General features: G+C 37.7%; 1 protein-coding gene across 1 annotated transcript in view; it reads left to right on the forward strand.

The window, feature by feature from the left end:
- Positions 1–17,015, forward strand: part of Rasef (RAS and EF-hand domain containing) — a 67,183-nt gene that overhangs the window by 18,696 nt on the left and 31,472 nt on the right. Inside the window, exons 2-3 of the mRNA XM_032902702.1 lie at positions 1,045–1,191; positions 2,594–2,684. Of these exons, the coding sequence (XP_032758593.1) occupies positions 1,045–1,191; positions 2,594–2,684 (238 nt within the window). The remainder of the gene's footprint in view (positions 1–1,044; positions 1,192–2,593; positions 2,685–17,015) is intronic.

Raw genomic sequence — 17,015 nt, forward strand, 5'->3', positions numbered from 1 at the left:
ATCGATGACACCATTAGGCTGTAAGTTGCTTCAGAATGAAGGATGACTACAGACAAGCAAAGAATAGCAAGCCAACCAAACAAAAAACAAATGTAAAGCAGTATCAGAGGGCTAGAACTTGGACTTTCATCCCTGACTCTGGAGAAGAAAAAAGGGCTGGACTTGAGTTTGACTTGTGGTTTTAAGAGTGTGCTTGGGGAACTTCTGGGCTGGTGAACACATCAAAGTGTAAACAGAATAAGTGATATAGACAGGGCATGAACACTGTTTGGCCCTTAGTGTCATCCCTGTATGCCCTTCCCATTTTGCCAGTCTTTATGGTAAGTGGTTAAAAGTAAATTGTTTTCTTGAGTTCCATGAGCCATTTTATGAAATTATCAAACCCACGGGTATTTCATGGGAACTGCTGATGTACAGCTGTTTAGTTAGAAAAGACTTCACTTGAACTGGTGCCTGGCATCCGAAGTGAGGCAGCCATGTGGATCAGAGCCTGGGAGCTTGTGCCAACTTTCAGTAGTTTTTAACATAATGAAAATCTTGAACATTTAATTGGTGCCTGGAAAATGGAAAATAAATTGGTGTGAGAAAACTCCAAACATTTAGTGTTTGAAGCACAAGAGAGAAAAAGATATGTGAATGTATCCACAAAAGTGAATGTGTTTGAGTAATTTTCACTGATCACAAAATAGGTATATAAATTCTTCAAAGTTCAAAGTTAATACATATTTTGTTAGGGATTTGAGAAACACAGATTTTGATAACTAGTTTACCTTTCTCTCAAGTTCTTTACAATTCAATATTTAACAAGTAAAATGAAGACTCTTCATTCTAAGTTGCTTCCACTGCTCTTCCAATGGAGTTCCAGTTAGCCATCTTCCAACACAGAAAACACAGGCTCCCTGCCTTGGCTGTTCTCTTCATTCTGAGTCAGTCTATGGATTTTTATACCCTTCCTGTTTCTTGTTTTTTGGTTGTCTTTCTCTTCCCTATACATTTTCTGTTATATTTTTAAACTGATACCATTTAATTTTCATATTTTTGCAGAAAAGAACAAGTTAGTACCCTGTATCAGAACATCAACCTTGTGGAACCAAGACTAATCCAGCCATATGAACATGTGATAAGGAACTTTCTCCGTGAGATCAGACTCCAGAGCACAGAAATGGAAAACTTGGCCATTGCAGTGAAGAGGTATCAAACCACTTCTTTCCTGAGGACACACAGGGTCCTTTAACTTGTTTTGTGACTTGAGTGGCAAAAGGATTGAATGGCACAATCATATTATGATGTAAGTGGACTTCCTGAACTTTAGGAATCTAGAACATTCTAGAATATTTCAAACAGGGTAAGTTTTGTCAGGTAGTAATTGCAGGGTTAAACAATCTATTTGTAGATCATTGCCATCTTATAATGTCAACTCCTCAGAACTGATAATCTATCCTAAAAATTTCAGAATGCTTTTTTCTATCTAGCGACTTGACAGATGCTATGGGCTTACCCTGACACCTAGGTCACAGAGGAAGGCAGTGAAAGGGGTATGGAGCTGGTGATGACGACCAATGCTGCTTTACCTTTGGCAACAATTCTTCTATTGGTGATTACATAGCCAAGACTTCTGGCAATTTTTTTCATCTTTAACTCTTTGCTATTCTGTGGTCAAAAGCTGCCGGGTTTGGGTGATTTGGTTCCTGCTGATAGCAGCAGGGGATTAAGAAAAAGAGGCTTTATTACTTGAACTCTCTTCTCTCTGGCTCAAGGGTCCCTCTCCAGAGAGAGGAGAGGCTGGGAGTTCCTTAACTCTTTGTGAGCCAGGGAGAAAAGAAAAGGAAGCAAGGGAGAAGTTATAGACACACACAGACATACAGACACATGGACACAGACACACAGACATACACACACACACACATACACACTGGGTGTGATCACTTGTTTCATCAATTCCACAAATGTTCATGCATGCTTACATACATACACATATACCTATACATGTATGTATGTACATATATATATAAACAGATAAACAGACATATACATATATACATTTGGTGAATGGGGCAGAAGCCCCAAAGTCACACTTTATTTCTTCTCTCTGGCCATTTATACCTTCTAGATAAAAGTTCTAAAATTAACTCATAGATAAGATACAGAAGGATATTGATAGTTGAAAGCAGTGATTAGAAACCATTCCTGAGAGTGTTCCTTCCACCTTTAACTTTAACTTTAGCCTATTAGTGTGAAAATTCTATAATAGAAATTTAAAATTAGATCTAATTGTTTGATGCCGTGAAGTTCTTCCCTTCGTCTTGGTTTGTCTCTTAGTTGTGGCAACAATATTTTCAGATTTAATGACAGTCTCCCAGAAACTTTCTGGCTTTAGTTACTGTTTGTTTCAGCCTAATATTTAATCTCTTTCCGTTGTTTAATGTCATTTTACACTCAAGTAGTCACATTGACAAGGTTAGTTTATTATGTAGATAGATTGGGAAATATCAGATACATCATTTCTAATTCAAAGCCTGATGTTGATGAGTTTTGAATTTCTCTTCACAGTTTTAGTCCAAGTGTACAATGCATTTTTTTTTTTTAATTTCAGAGCCCAGGACAAGGCGGCCATTCAGCTAAGTGAGCTGGAAGAGGAAATGGATCAGAGGATTCAAGCTGTGGAAAATGAGACCCGAAAAGATGTGAGTTTGTGGATGAAACATTCATTCATTTAGCAATACCTTTTCTGTGGAGCTACGGGCATTCCTCTGGGTACTAAGGAGTGGATACAGCAGGCCTCACTATTTAATACTCTATGTAAAAATATCAATGTACTAGATTTTTATCACCAGAAGTGTTTTGTGCTCATGAGTTAGAGAGGTACAGAGACGATAACCAAGTAAGTGAAGGGCATACCACATGAGGCATGGCATGATGTTCAAGTGAGTTGGAAAGGAGTCAGCTTTCATGGGAAGCAAGAGGCCTTTTTGAAAAGAATGTCATGGAGTGGAAGACTGTTGGACTATGAGTTGGCTTTGGTGAGAAGATGGCTGAACATCTCTTCTTATATTGGTTTCACTACCCAACTTTAAATCTGAATTGCAATTAATTTAAAGTCTGGCCTCCTGTCTTGTTTATTATTGGAGGAACTCTTCAGTTGAAAGTGTCTTGCTATCTTTAGTGATTTCCCTAGAAAGGTGTGTTTTTCAGTATAAAATATATTTGGGCAGTTGATGTTTGCTGAAGGTAGAAAATTATACATTTCTCTGAGTAAGAAATATTAGGACTGAAATTTTGTTTTGATGCTGAGAAGGCAATAAGAGTGTAAACCTAAGTGCTGGCATCTAACACACTTAAGTCTACGTCCTGAGTTTACCCTTACCAAGGCCAGGAGGTGATGGTAAAATTATCTCTTGTCAGTCAAATTTACAGAACAATTATGCCACCTATCAGCCTCAAGGAGGATTAATCATCATGATGTATGCAAAGTACTGAGAACTGTTGCCTGTGATAGGCACAACCATGGTGGTTATGATTTTTTTCTGTGCCTTCATGGTTTCCTTTCAGATAATTTACCTTACTTTTCTTTATGACATACTTAGATCCCTTTAGGTATCCTTATTGTCCTATCTCTTTTTATAAAATATATTTATTAGTTTTTTGAGAATTTCAGACAATGCATTTTGATCATCTTCAAAATTAACATTTACAACACAGTCCAATTGTGCTTGGAAACAGTAAATTCATTTTTAGTCTTTCTTTAAAAGTCTCTACCACTGTTGAATTTTTACATCCATTAATGAGTCAAACAGTTGTCATAGTCACATATTATACTGACCACCTCTCCTTCCTTCCAGTGCCTGCCATATCAATTGTTAGTAATGTGGATAATAACATGGCCTCTCCCTCTTATTATTTCATGCTTTACTGATTATATTATCTTAATTTCCTGGCTTTGCTCTAGAAATAAAAAGGAAACATATCACTTATAGTTTCTTTTCTGTATTCTACGTGTGCCCAGTGAGTTTCAATGCACACAAACCCTGAGACTATCATGCCATTCAAGGACTTTCCTGCCAGGAGAACATTTTGGCACTGGGAAAAGCTGTGTTTGCCAGCCCTTGACAGTACCAACCTCACACTGTTAATCATGTTTTCTCTGGATTCACACATGCTGGCTCATTGGAAACTTTCCCTAGTTTCCTCCAGTCACCATAGCATCCTCTGCCTCCTGGACTCTTCATCCTGTATACCTACCTCCTAGTGGCATCACTTCACTGCTTGTGAGTCTGATTTTATTTCATCTGTTTCTTTAACTTGGTGATTCTATCTATCTATCTATCTATCTATCTATCTATCTATCTATCTATCTATCTATCTATCTATCTATCTATCTATCTATCTATCTCTGGATGTTCTGGAAATCACTCTGTAGTCCAGGCAGCCTTGATCCACCTGTCTCTACCTTCTGAGTTCTGGCATTAAAGGTTCAAGTCACTACTGTCTAGCTGCCTAGGTGATTTTTTCCAGACTCTTCTACTTAACTACATTCTGCAAAATTGAGTCTCCATCTTGTACCAGTTTCCTCACCTCATTCTCTAGCCAAGGAACTCTCTCTTCCCCATGACTTTTTTTTTGTGCATGAAATGAACAATTTTTTCATTGTAACAGCTTCAGTGACTTATAATTTGTTTTCAGTAAACTCTACTTATATAAGTTATAAGAATATGGCAACTGTGGGCATGCACATACATGTGTGTATGTGTTTGTGGTGTGTGTGTGTATGTGTGTATGTGTTTGTGTTGTATGTGTGTGTATTTGTGTATGTGTGTGTATGTGCATGTGTATGTGTACGTCTCTGTGAATGTAATAAAACTGTCATAACTGAGATACTGACCATTTTCTCATATTCCTTTGTTATGTTGCTCATTTTGCCACCTTTGTCTTTGTCTGACAACCACTCTGCGAATTTTTTTATGTCACTCTAGATTCACTTGAACCTTTAAAACTGTATGTCACAGGAGTCCTACAGGATTGCTATCTATTCCCTGCCTGCTTTTATTCAGCATAATTATTGTAAGACTTAGCCATGTGTCAGTACTCATTTGTATTATAGTAAAGTAGTAACTTTACATTGTGTAATATGAAGCATGGTGTGTGTTCATGCATCTCTTAATAGTTCAGTTCCCTTCAGTTTTAGAATAGTACAAGATGGTGTAAGTACTCGTGTATGAAGATTTATGTAGGCAAATACCTTTTATTTCTTTTTAGAATTCTTAATGTAGAATAGTTTGTTCTTTGCTGATATTTTCCTTTGTATGACACTGGTGGAAATTGTACAGCCAAAGATGAGAGTCCTTTACTTACATGGTAGATCTGTGGAAGAATCTGGATACATTTCCCTAATGACTAACCTACTGACATGTACATACATTTGTGTATATATGCTTTGATGCAATATGTTGCTAATCAAAAAATAAATTTTTATCCTTGAGCTTGAGTTTGTCTAAATTCTCTGAACGTCTCTTATCTGATATTCTCTCTCTCTCTCTCTCACCATATATATATATACATATATATATATTTATATATATATTCTTTAGTATTTTTTACAGTTCAGACTTCATCCCCCTGTGCCCCATCTGCCATCTGCCTGTCTGCCCCCATCCCATCCCCTCCCATCCCCTCCCATCCCATCCTATCTCTTCTCCCCCCAACTCTTCAAGAGGATGTTCCCACCCACCACTGCCAACCCCACCCCACCAGACCTTCCCACTCCCTTGGGTCTCAGGTTTCTTGAGGGTTAGGTACATCTCCTCTAACTGAGGTCAGACCAAGCAATTCTCTGATGTATATGTGTCAGGGGTCTCATATCAGCTAGTGTATGCTACCTGGCTGGTGGCTCAGTGTCTGAGGGAACTCAGGGGTCCAGGTCAGTTGAGACTGCTGCTCTTCCCATGGAGTTGCCTTATTCCTCAGCTTCTTCCAGCTTTTCCCCAATTCCACCACAGGGATCCTCTGCTTCTGTCCATTGGTTGGGTGCTAGTATCTGCATCAGACTCTTTCAGATTGGGCCTCTCAGGGGGCAGACATGTTAGACTCCTGTCTGCAAGCACACCACAGCATCAGTAATAGTGTCAGGGTCCCAGGTCTGCCCTTGAGCAGTATCTCATTTTGGGCCTGTCACTGGACCTCCTTTCTCTCATGCTCTTCTTTGTTTCTGTCTCTGCAGTTCCTTCAGACAGGAACATTTCTGGGTCTGAGCTTTTGACTTGGGATGGCAGCCCTATCCCTCCACTTGATGTCCTGTCCCTCCACTGGAGGTGGACTCTACAAGTTCCTCCTCCTCACTATAGAGCACTTCATTTAAGGTCCCTTTCCTTTGAGTCCTGAGCATCTCTCACCTCCCAGGTCTCTGGTACACTCTAGAGGGCCCACACATCTCTTATCTCCCCAGGTTTCAATTCTTTCTCATATCCCACAGAGCTTTAGTCCTGCCCTCCCTCCCCCAACCCCTCGCCATACTACCTGATCATGTTTCCCTTTTCTCCTTCCTGTCCCCTCTCCTGCCCAAGTCCCTCCCTCCCTCCCTCTGACCCCTGACTGCTTTCTTCTCCCTCTCAAGTGGGAGTGCGGCATCCTCCCTTGGGTCCTTTGGCTTATTAACCTTCATGGATCCTGTGGGATGTATCCTGGGTGTTCTGTATTTTTTGACTAATATCCACTTATTAGTGAGTACATATCATGCATGTCCCTTTGAGTCTGAGTTACCTCACTTAGGCTATTTTCTAGTTCCATTCATTTGTCTGCAAATCTCAGGATGTCCTCATTCTTAATAGCTGAGTAATATTCCATCGTGTAAATGAACAGCATTTTCTGTATCCGTTCTTTCATTGTGGGACATCTGGGTTTTCCCAGCTTTTGGCTGTCACAAATAAGGCCACTATGAACATCATGGAACATGTACCCCTTTGGCATGATGGGGCATCTTTTTAGGTATATTCCCAAGAGTAGTATAGCTGGATCTTGAGGTAGTTCTCTTTCCAATCTTTGAGGAACCTCCACATTGATTTCCAGAGAGGTTGTATCACTTTCCAATCACACCAACAATTCAGGAGTGTTCCTCTTTTTCCACATCCTCACCAACATGTGCTATCACCTGAGGTTTTGATCTTAGCCATTCTCATTGGTGTAAGGTGGAATCTCAGGATCATTTTGATTTGCATTTCCCTGATCATTAAGGACTTTGAACATTTCTTTTTACCCGAATGAAATAATTTCTTTAATGTATCTTTGAGAAATACATGGTACCCCTACATACTTACATAGATATAAAATACACAGTGTATCAGTTACTGTGATGACCAAAGCACTTACAGATGAAAATATTCATTTTGGGTGGAAGGTTTTGTGGGTGAGTTGATGTGTTCCTCTATCCTCTGGAAGCACTGTCTGGTAGCAGGGGATGGCTACTCCAGTCTGTATTTCCCTCTGGTAGGAATCTTATTTCTTCAAGTGCTTCTCAGCCCTTCTAGATTCCTATATTGTGGCTTCTCTGTTTAGTTTTATACCCCATTTTTTTTTATTGGATTGTTTGGTGTTTTGGTGGTTAGCTTCTTTAGTTCTTTATATATTTTGGTATTAGCTCTCTATTGGATGTGGGGTTAGTGAAAAATTTTTCCCAATCTGTAGGTTGCCGGTATGTCTATTGACAGTGTCCTTTGCCTCATAGAAGCTTTTCAGTTTCATGATGTCCCATTTATTGATTCTTGATCTAAAGCATGAGCCATTAGAATTCTGTTTAGTAAATTTCCCTCTGTGCAAATGAATTCGAGGCTCTTCCCTACTTTCTCTTCTATTAGAGTCAGTGTATCTGGTTTTATATTGAAGTCCTTTATCCACTTGGACTTGAGCTTTGTGCAAGGTGACAAATATGGATCTGTTTCCCTTTTTCTATACACAGACTGCCAGTTAGAACAGTACCATTTATTGAAGATGCCTCCTTTTCCCCCCCATTTTATAATTTTGACTTCTTTGTCAAAGATTAAGTGTCTGTAAGTGTGTGGCTTTATTCCTGGGTCTTCAAATCTATTCACTGGTCAACATGCCTGTTTCTGTAACAATACCATGTTTTTTTTATCATAATTTCTCTGTAGTGTAGCTTGAGGTCAGGGATGGTGATTTCCCCCAGTTCTTTTATTGTTAAGAGTTATTTCCACTATTTTGGGCTTTTTTCCTGACCTTGTATTTCCTTTGATATATTTTATGTTTTATACTCTCAATTCACATTGTACTATATACAGTCTCTTTATGTACATGATGCATGTACATGCTATATTATTTGATCATTTTTTTTCTGTGTGTTTATATAACTATTCTAGTACTGCTTGCTAAAAGCAGCATTTGTTTGCTGTGGTGCACAACACTTGTGTTTTGCCTAAGCTGTGTTTGTGTAAGTTTGTTCTGCCCTAGCTCTGCTCTGTGCCTGGGTCACCCTTTCCCTGTGTTTATATCTGTTGCTCCATAGTGAATCTTTTTTTTTTTTCATAGTGAATCTTGAAGTCTACACTTTCCTTATTTCAGTCCTTACTTTCCTTCTTTTACCAATTTACTTTACTTGCTTTGCCAATTTTACTTACTTAATTTTCATAGAATCAACTTTTATTGATTTATAAAAGCAAATTCTAAAACAAAATCCCACTGAGGGTTTGAATTCCCAGTTATCTGTAGGTTACATAGAACTGTAACATTGTAACACTACGGAGTACTCTCTCCTAATGAACTATTATCTTTACCTTCCTTCTCAGAAGTGTTTGATAGTCTTCAGCATGCAGGTTCTTCATGATTTTTCTAAATTGTTTTATTCTGATATATTGAAAAGGTTTTAAATTTTTATTTCTGATTGTTACTAGTAAATCTGTGGAAAAATATAAAATATTAGTATATATAGTATGTGTACACACACACACACACACACACACACACACACACACACACACACACATACACACACACTGAGTAACATCTGATGGATTCCAGCAAGTTCTTTTGGTTGATGATAACAATCTATGAACAGAGAAATTTTACTTCTCTTGTGGATAATGTTTTCTCATCTTACTATTATATATTACATTTGTAATGTTGAATTCAGTTTGCTGAATTATATTTGTGTATATCATTATAGCTCATTGGAAAGATAATTATGTAATTTTTGTTGTGCTGAGATAGCCTGCCATGGAACAAGTGTAAAGGAATTTGTGAGACCAGAATTGACTGCTTTTCTGGTGTCATATTTATGTACACAGGAGGCAAGCACTCACTAGCCAGTTAAGTAGTATTTTATAGCACCATTTATCTCTGCTGGGACTAATTATTTAATTCAAGGGCCAGGGGTCATTAGGAGTTAGGGATTATTATTCTTTTATAAAAGATATCAAAAGTCATTGGGTCAGATGACTAGCAATTAGGGCCTGGTTATTGGCAGGTGGAAGATTTTTATATTTTGGTCTTTGCTTTTGGTCAATGATGTCATTTTTACTAAGAAAATAATAGAGACAGTAGAAAGGCAATTATTTATTTATATTTGTATTATATTAATATTGATATTAAAAATATAAAATATTATATTATAATATTTATTATCGAATACTAGATTGGTTTTTTCTTAATGTATTTGTGTTTTCTAAGATTTTCTTTACTAAACATCAATCTTTTTATTACTTTTTAGACAAAGTTTAAAATGAAATGACATCATTTACCCCTTATCTTTTGTCAGTCAAACACCTACCATGTTATCAACCCTCATTTTTTTTCTTAAATTCATGTCCTCTTCTTCTTTAATTGTTACTGGTACATACTTGTGCTTATTGTATGTACATAAATACTACATGTTGAGTCTGTTTAGTGTTGTTTGTGCATATATGATTTCTGGCCTGTCCACTTAGTACTAAACAGTAAAATAGCTAATTCCTGCGGAATACTAACTGTCTCCTCTCATTATTCCATTGTAGTTTTTATTTAGAGGTTGGGACTCATGAAATTTCCCCCTCCTACTTTAACATGCTTATTGGTGTTAGCTTCTCGTCTTTCTAGAAGACACACTTTCAGGTGACTTAATAGTTTTCTGGCATTTTCAATATTTCATCTCTCTTCTGCATGATGTTTCCTGTGCCTTATAGACACAGGAGTTGTGTTTTGCCTGTATCCCTTGTGACTGGGTACCCTACAATCAACTTTCTTTGTATTTTGACCAGTTGTGGTTCTCTGTACTATATTGTTCCTTGGCCTTTCTTTGATGGGGGGCATGTTAGGGGGAGGCAGTAGCTACTCTTTTGTATTGTAGTAGAATGAATATTTAGAATGCAGTTAGCAGTCACGCTGGGTTAGTAAAGTGGTAGTAGGAGGTTCTCCCCTAAGGACCGTGACCTCATTAGCTTTGGGTAGTTGCATAAGTCTCCATATAAAACACGATTTCCTCTTTGTTGAGTGGCCCTTCAGTACAATTACACAGGAGCTGGTTACCACTAAAATGCGTGTGTCACAATTGTACTTTTAGGGCCATGTCATGCTGGTCATTGTTGTATAAAGGTACAGTAGAATAGGGTTTTTGGTTGCTTCTCTTTCTTGGCAGCTTCTATAGCACTTTCTAGTAATAGAAAAGCTATCCTCTAGCAAAGAGATTTTTGGATTAAAGTCATATGCACAAAGTGCACAGTATCTTTCTTCAGCAGTAGGTACTTAAATAACACTCTAGGAGGTAAGTAAATGCAACACAATAGCTTATATTGGTTTTGGAGTCTCTATGACTGCCTTGGCTTGAAAGACGGTTTTTTATTCCTAGTGTTGGAGATTTGGATCATCAATGGTTGTAGTGGGGAGCTTTGCCAGTCCAAGTGACATAGTGAAGTTTCAAATTTTATATGTATTATGAATATATATTCATTATATGTACTTTGGGGGTAAATAATGATTCATTTTGTGGCTCAATAACTCTTAGTATTATGTTGTCCCCTTGCTTCCCTTCTGTATTGACTTCCTTTCTTTTCTCCTATTTAAAAGACCGCTATTTTTGTCTTTTCTTCTTTTATTTTCATTCTTATGTCACTTGTACACTGCTATATTTCCCTCTCTAGGACCAAGTTTATTTGGTACATTTTTACTTTCCTATTTCCTGTTTTTACTTCAGGCTATATACTCACATCTGAAGATTTGAATCTTGGAACTATAGATGAGAGAGAATATACACATTTTTCTTTCTGAGTCTGGGTTACCTTAGTCAGTTTAACCTTTTCGATGTTGATCCACTTACCTGCAGATTTCATGATTTCATTTTTTTTCGTTAGAACTAAATCATCTTGAATCATGTATATGAACCACATTTTCTTATCCATTTTTCAAGTGAGGGACATTTAGGTTATTTACTTTTCCTACATATTAGGAATAGATCATCAATGCACATGACTGAACAGCTCTCTGTGGGGTTGGTTGATTCCTTTAGGCATATGCCAAGATATTGGTATAGTGATACATGTGTTATGTGGCAGAATTATTTTATCTGTTTGTGAATTCTCTGTACTGATTTCCATAGGGCTACACCAGTTTGCAAACCCTACAACAATGAAATAGGGCTCTGTTTTCCATATATCCTCTCTAACATTTGTTGTTATTTGGTTGTTTTTAATCATTATTTCTGGGGTTTGATGAAATCTCAAAGTTGTTCTGAGTTGCATTTTCCTAATTTCTAAGATGGTGAACATTTTAAAATGATTTCTTAGTTAATATCTTTATAAAAAATCTGTTCAGATATATAACCCAGTTTTTGAATGTGTCTTATTGTTGACTCTGGGTTGTTTTTTTTTTTCAGTCTTTACCAATGTATTAGATGTCTGAAGCAAGAAAGGGGTTCTAACTGTTTCCTGGGCTGACTGTTGATGGTATTGTAGATAGGGGAACCTTTATTTAAGCCACTACTTGACTCCTTTGGGACCTGCAAGTTGGTTCAGTAGGCCTTTAACCTTAACTTTGGAATTCAATTTGCTTGGTGAAGCTATATACAGCACAAAGACATTTTGTTTTTTAAAAAGAAACTTTTATTTTGTATATTGTGCTTGCATGTGTATCTGTGTATTGTGTGCACGTTTGGTGTCCATGGAGACCAGAAGAGAGCATCAGATTCCCTGAAACTGGGGTTTCATTTTGTTGTGAGCTGCCATGTGGATGATGGGAACCAAAGTCCAGTCCTTTGTAAGAGCAGCTGGTGGTCTTATCTTCTGCACCATCTCTCCAGCCTGGATACCTGGGACTTTGATGTTTATGCTGACTCTATGGAAATCACCAGGGGATTTCCAAACTAATGATAAAAGTCAAATAGCTATAAGATTAGAATAGGAAATAGTCTACTGGCCAATAGTAAGCAAGAATGTGTACTAGGTTGACTATTTGTTATAGTTAACAAAGATTAAATTCCTTTAAGGGCTGACCTTAAAGGAATGTCTTCAGATGAGGGGCTTGGGAAAATAGTATAATACTTAATATGACACCAACAGAGAAGGGTTATGTTTGGGTCATACTTTGTAGAATGTATAAAGTTTTGATTTGTGAGAATATAGCTCCTGATAAGACAATCACCAGTGCCATTGATAGAATATTATCCATCCCAATGAATTAACAAGAGAAACAAAAAAATTAAAAGAGTCTCAGAAAAGAACATTATAAAAGTAAAAGAGAAAAGAAAGAGGGAATTGTAAGAAATGAAGTGCTATGGTCCATTTTATGTCAAACTTAAAAGTTCCACAGGGTTATTGATAAGCAGGGGGATGGGTGCTCACTTCCAGCTGTCCAGAGGCATCTGTTCATCTCAAAATTCAGAGTTGAGAAGTTACACCTAGTTTGCTAGGTGACTGAATCAAAGTCAGAAAAGGGGGGAATCTCCAGCTTTAAATTATTCACTAGAAAAGACTTTGTGCCTTAAACCAACTATGACAGTGCATTTGGTAAGGAGGCAAGTCATGGCCTATGGATGAAAAGGACAGGAATTTCTCAAAATGTGTTACTTGAAATAAATAAATAAATAAATAAATAAATAAATAAATATACATAAATAAATACATAAATACATAAATAAATATCACTGTCTTCAGGGTGATCATCACAACAGCCATTTTTGCTTTTTCTCTGTTATTGGGTATTTCAGTGGAACTGTATATTATTAAAACCCTGCTTTGTTTTCACTAGTGTCTTGAATTGTTATTATCTTATTTCCAACAAATTGTGATCTAGCCTGACCTGGCCTGACCTTACCATAAATTTATTTCAAAGCTTCAAGGAAGACTGGCTGCAAGGTCACAGCACAGTTAATCAACTTTGTCCTGCAAACACTGTGTGTGTGTGTGTGTGTGTGTGTGTGTGTGTGTGTGTGTGTGTGTGTGTGTGTGTGTGTGTGTGTGTGTGTGTGTGTGTGTGTGTGTGTGTTGGGGTGGAGATGAAAGAGTGTCTTGATTTGCTTTTTCCTTGTTGCTGCAGGTACCTTTCTGTCAGTTCTTTTTCAGGACAGACTGCAAGGAGACTCAGACTCCCTTTTGGGACAGAGAAAGGCAGCTAATGGATCTGTAATATAAAATTCCTGTATGGAGAGAGATAGGATCATTATTACCTTTTATGGATCCTTTATATATTATTTAATTTTCTGGATGACTCTGTTTTCCTATATGTAGCCAGCAGTCTGGGAAGTTTTCAGTCTTCCACTGTAGTTTTCTTTCATAAATTAATTCCTCTCTTCCCAAGGCCATACCTTCTACCTTAGTGAGGATTTCTGAATAGAAGATTTAGGCCTCCTGGTATGCCATTCTGTCACTGTCTTTTACACGGAAACTTAACATGATACATCAGAATGTGCAACATACATTCACATACTGTGGAATGGTGTCTCAGCTGCTTGTAGTACAATGAATGATTCTATTATTAATGCCAGCTGATGTCGTAGCCACTTTATTTGGTGTAAGGAGGTATAAGTGCATTTCACCATGTTTACCTGAGAACAAAAATCACTTAACAACATTTCTCAGACTGAACCATGTTAAGGAACTCTTCTAGCCTATCACAATTTTGCTTAGAAATTTTTTTCTTTTATTAATTATTTTGTTTACATTTCAAGTGCTGTCCCTTTTCCTAGTCTCCTCTTTGCAAACTCCATCACCCTCCCCTTCCCTTTGCCTCTAAGATGGTGCTTCCCCAGCAACTCACCCACTTCCGGCTCACCTCTACAGCATTCCCTTTCGCTGGGGCAACAGGCCCTCCACAGGACCAAGCACCTCCCCCCCACTGATGCTAGATAAGGCACCTCACCCATGTATATACACTTTGGTTGTTAGTTTAGTCTCTGGGAGCTCTGTGGGGTCCAGTTAACTGCTACTATTATTCTTCCTATGGGGTTGTAATCCCCTTCATCTCCTTCAGTCCTTCCCCTAACTCTTCTTTTGCAGTCTCCAGGCTTAGTCCAGTGGTTGGCTGTGAATTTCTGCATCTGTCTTAGTCAGGAGCTGGCAGAATCTCTCAGAGGAAAGCCATGCCAGGTTCCTGTCTCCAAGCTCTTCTTGGCATCAGCAGTAGTTTTGGGGTTTGGTTGCTGGATGCTAATGGATTCCAAGGTGGGGCAGTGTCTGGATGGCCTTTTCTTCAGTCTCTGTTCCGTTTTTTGTCCTTGCATTTCCTTTAGACAAGAATAATTCTTGGTGAAAAATTTTGAGATAGGTGGGTGGCGCCATCCTTCCACTGGGGGCCTTGTCTATTTATAGAAGGTGGTTTCTTCAGGTTCTATCTTGCTGTTCTTGTGTATTTCAGTGAGTGTCATCCCCACTGGGTCCTGGGATCCTCTCTGGTGTCTGTGAATTTCTAGTGGTTCCCCAGTCTCCCACCTCCACTGCAACTTATTTCTATTTCTTCTGCTAGCCTTCTGTATTCCTCTCCTGTCTCTTCCCATACACAGTCCTGCCCTCTTTCTCCCTTCCTCTCCTCTCTCTCACCCTCTCTCTGCCTCTCATGATTATTTTGTTCCCTCTTCTAAGTGGGATTGAAGCATCCACACTTTGGCCTTGCTTCTTTTTAAACTTTATATGGTCTATAAGTTGTATCATGGGTATTCTGAACTTTTGGGTTAATATCCACTTATCAGTGAGTATATACCTGGTACGTCCTTTTTGGTCTTGGTTACACCACTCAGGATGATATTTTCTAGTTCTATCCTACAAAATTCGTGAAGTTGTCAATTTTAATAGCTGAGTAATATTTCGTTGTGTAAATATGCCACATTTTCTGTATCCATTCTTCCACTGAGGGACACCTGGGTTGTTTTCAGCCTCTGGATATTATAAATAAGGTTGTTATGAACAAACATAGTGTCTTGGTTATATGCTGGAACATCTTTTGGGTTGAATACCAGTGGTAGTATAGTTGGGTCTGCAGGTACAACTATATCCAGTTTTTGAGTAACTGCCAGATTGATTTCTTAAGTGGAAATCAGCCTCTAATCCTACCAGCAATGGAGGAGTGTTCCTCTTTCTCCACATCTTGCCAGCATTTGCTGTCACCTGAGTTTTTGATCTTAGCCATTCTGATGCATTCTGAGTATGAGCATGGAAGATCTTTCCATTTTCTGAGATTTTTGATTTCTTTTTCCAGAGACTTGAAGTACTTTTCAGACAGATATTTGACTTGCTTGGTTAGAGTTATATCAAGAATAGTTTATATTATTTGTGACTATTGTAAGGGTATTGTTTCCCTATTTTCTTTCTCAGCCCATATATCCTTTGTGTAAAGAAGGTTATTTGATTTGTTGAGTTGATTTTATATCAAGTCCCTTTGTTGAGGTTGTTTATCAGCTGTAAGATTTCTCCGATATAATTTTTCGGGTCTTTATGTATAGTATCATATTATCTGTAAATAGTGACACCTTGAATTCTTCCTTTCTGATTGGTATCCCTTTGACTTCCTTTTGTTGCCTAATAGCTCTCACTAGAACTTTCAAGTGCCATATTGAACAAATAGGGAGAGAGTGGACAGCCTTGTCTTGTTCCCGATTTTAGTGGGATTGCTTTAAGTTGGTTTGCTGTATATTGATTTTATTATGTTTAGATATGTGCCCTGAATTCCTGATCTTTCTAATTGAGATATCCAGGTGGTTTTTTTTCTTTGAGTTTGTTTATGTAGTGGATTATGTTGATGGATTTCTGTATATAGATCCATTCCTGCATCCCTGGGATGAAGCCTACTTGATCTTGGTGAATGGTAGTTCTGATGTAATCTTGGATTTGATTTGTGATAAATTTATTAAATATTTTTGCATCGATATTCATAAGTCAGATTGGTCTGAAGTTCTTTTTCTTTGTTTGGTCTTGATGTGGTTTAGGTATCAGCATAACTGTACCTTCATAGAAGGAATTAGGTATTGTTTGTGGAATAGTTTGAAGCGTATTGGTATTAGGTCTCATTTGAAGGATAGAATTTTGCACTAAAACCGTCTGGGCTTTTTTTTTTGGTTGGGAGATTTTAATGACTACTTCTATTTCCTTAGGGATTATGGCACTGTTTAGATAGTTTACCTGATCGTGGATTAACTTTGGTACCTGGTATCTGTCTAGAAAATCATCTATTCTAGATTTTCAAGTTCTGTTGAGTATAGGTGTTTGTAGTAAGACCTGATGATTTTTAAAAATTTCTTCAGTTTTTGTTGTTATATCTTCTTTTTCCTTTCTGATTTGGTTAATTTGGATATTGTCTCTGGGCCCTTTAGTTAATTTGGCTAAGAGTTTATCTATTTTGTTTATTTTCTCTAGAACCAGCTGTTAGTTTTATTGATTCTATATACCATTCTCTTTGTTTCTAACTGGTTGATTCCAGCCCTGAATTTGATTATTTCCTGCTGTCTACTCCTCTTGGGTGTGTTTGCTTCATTTTGTTCTAGAACTTTCAGATGTTCTGTTAAAGTGCTGGTGTAAGGATTTCTCTAATTTCTTTATGGAAGCACTCACAGTTGTGAA

The sequence above is a fragment of the Rattus rattus genome, chromosome 1 (assembly GCF_011064425.1).
Source record: "Rattus rattus isolate New Zealand chromosome 1, Rrattus_CSIRO_v1, whole genome shotgun sequence".
Lineage (NCBI taxonomy): Eukaryota > Metazoa > Chordata > Mammalia > Rodentia > Muridae > Rattus > Rattus rattus.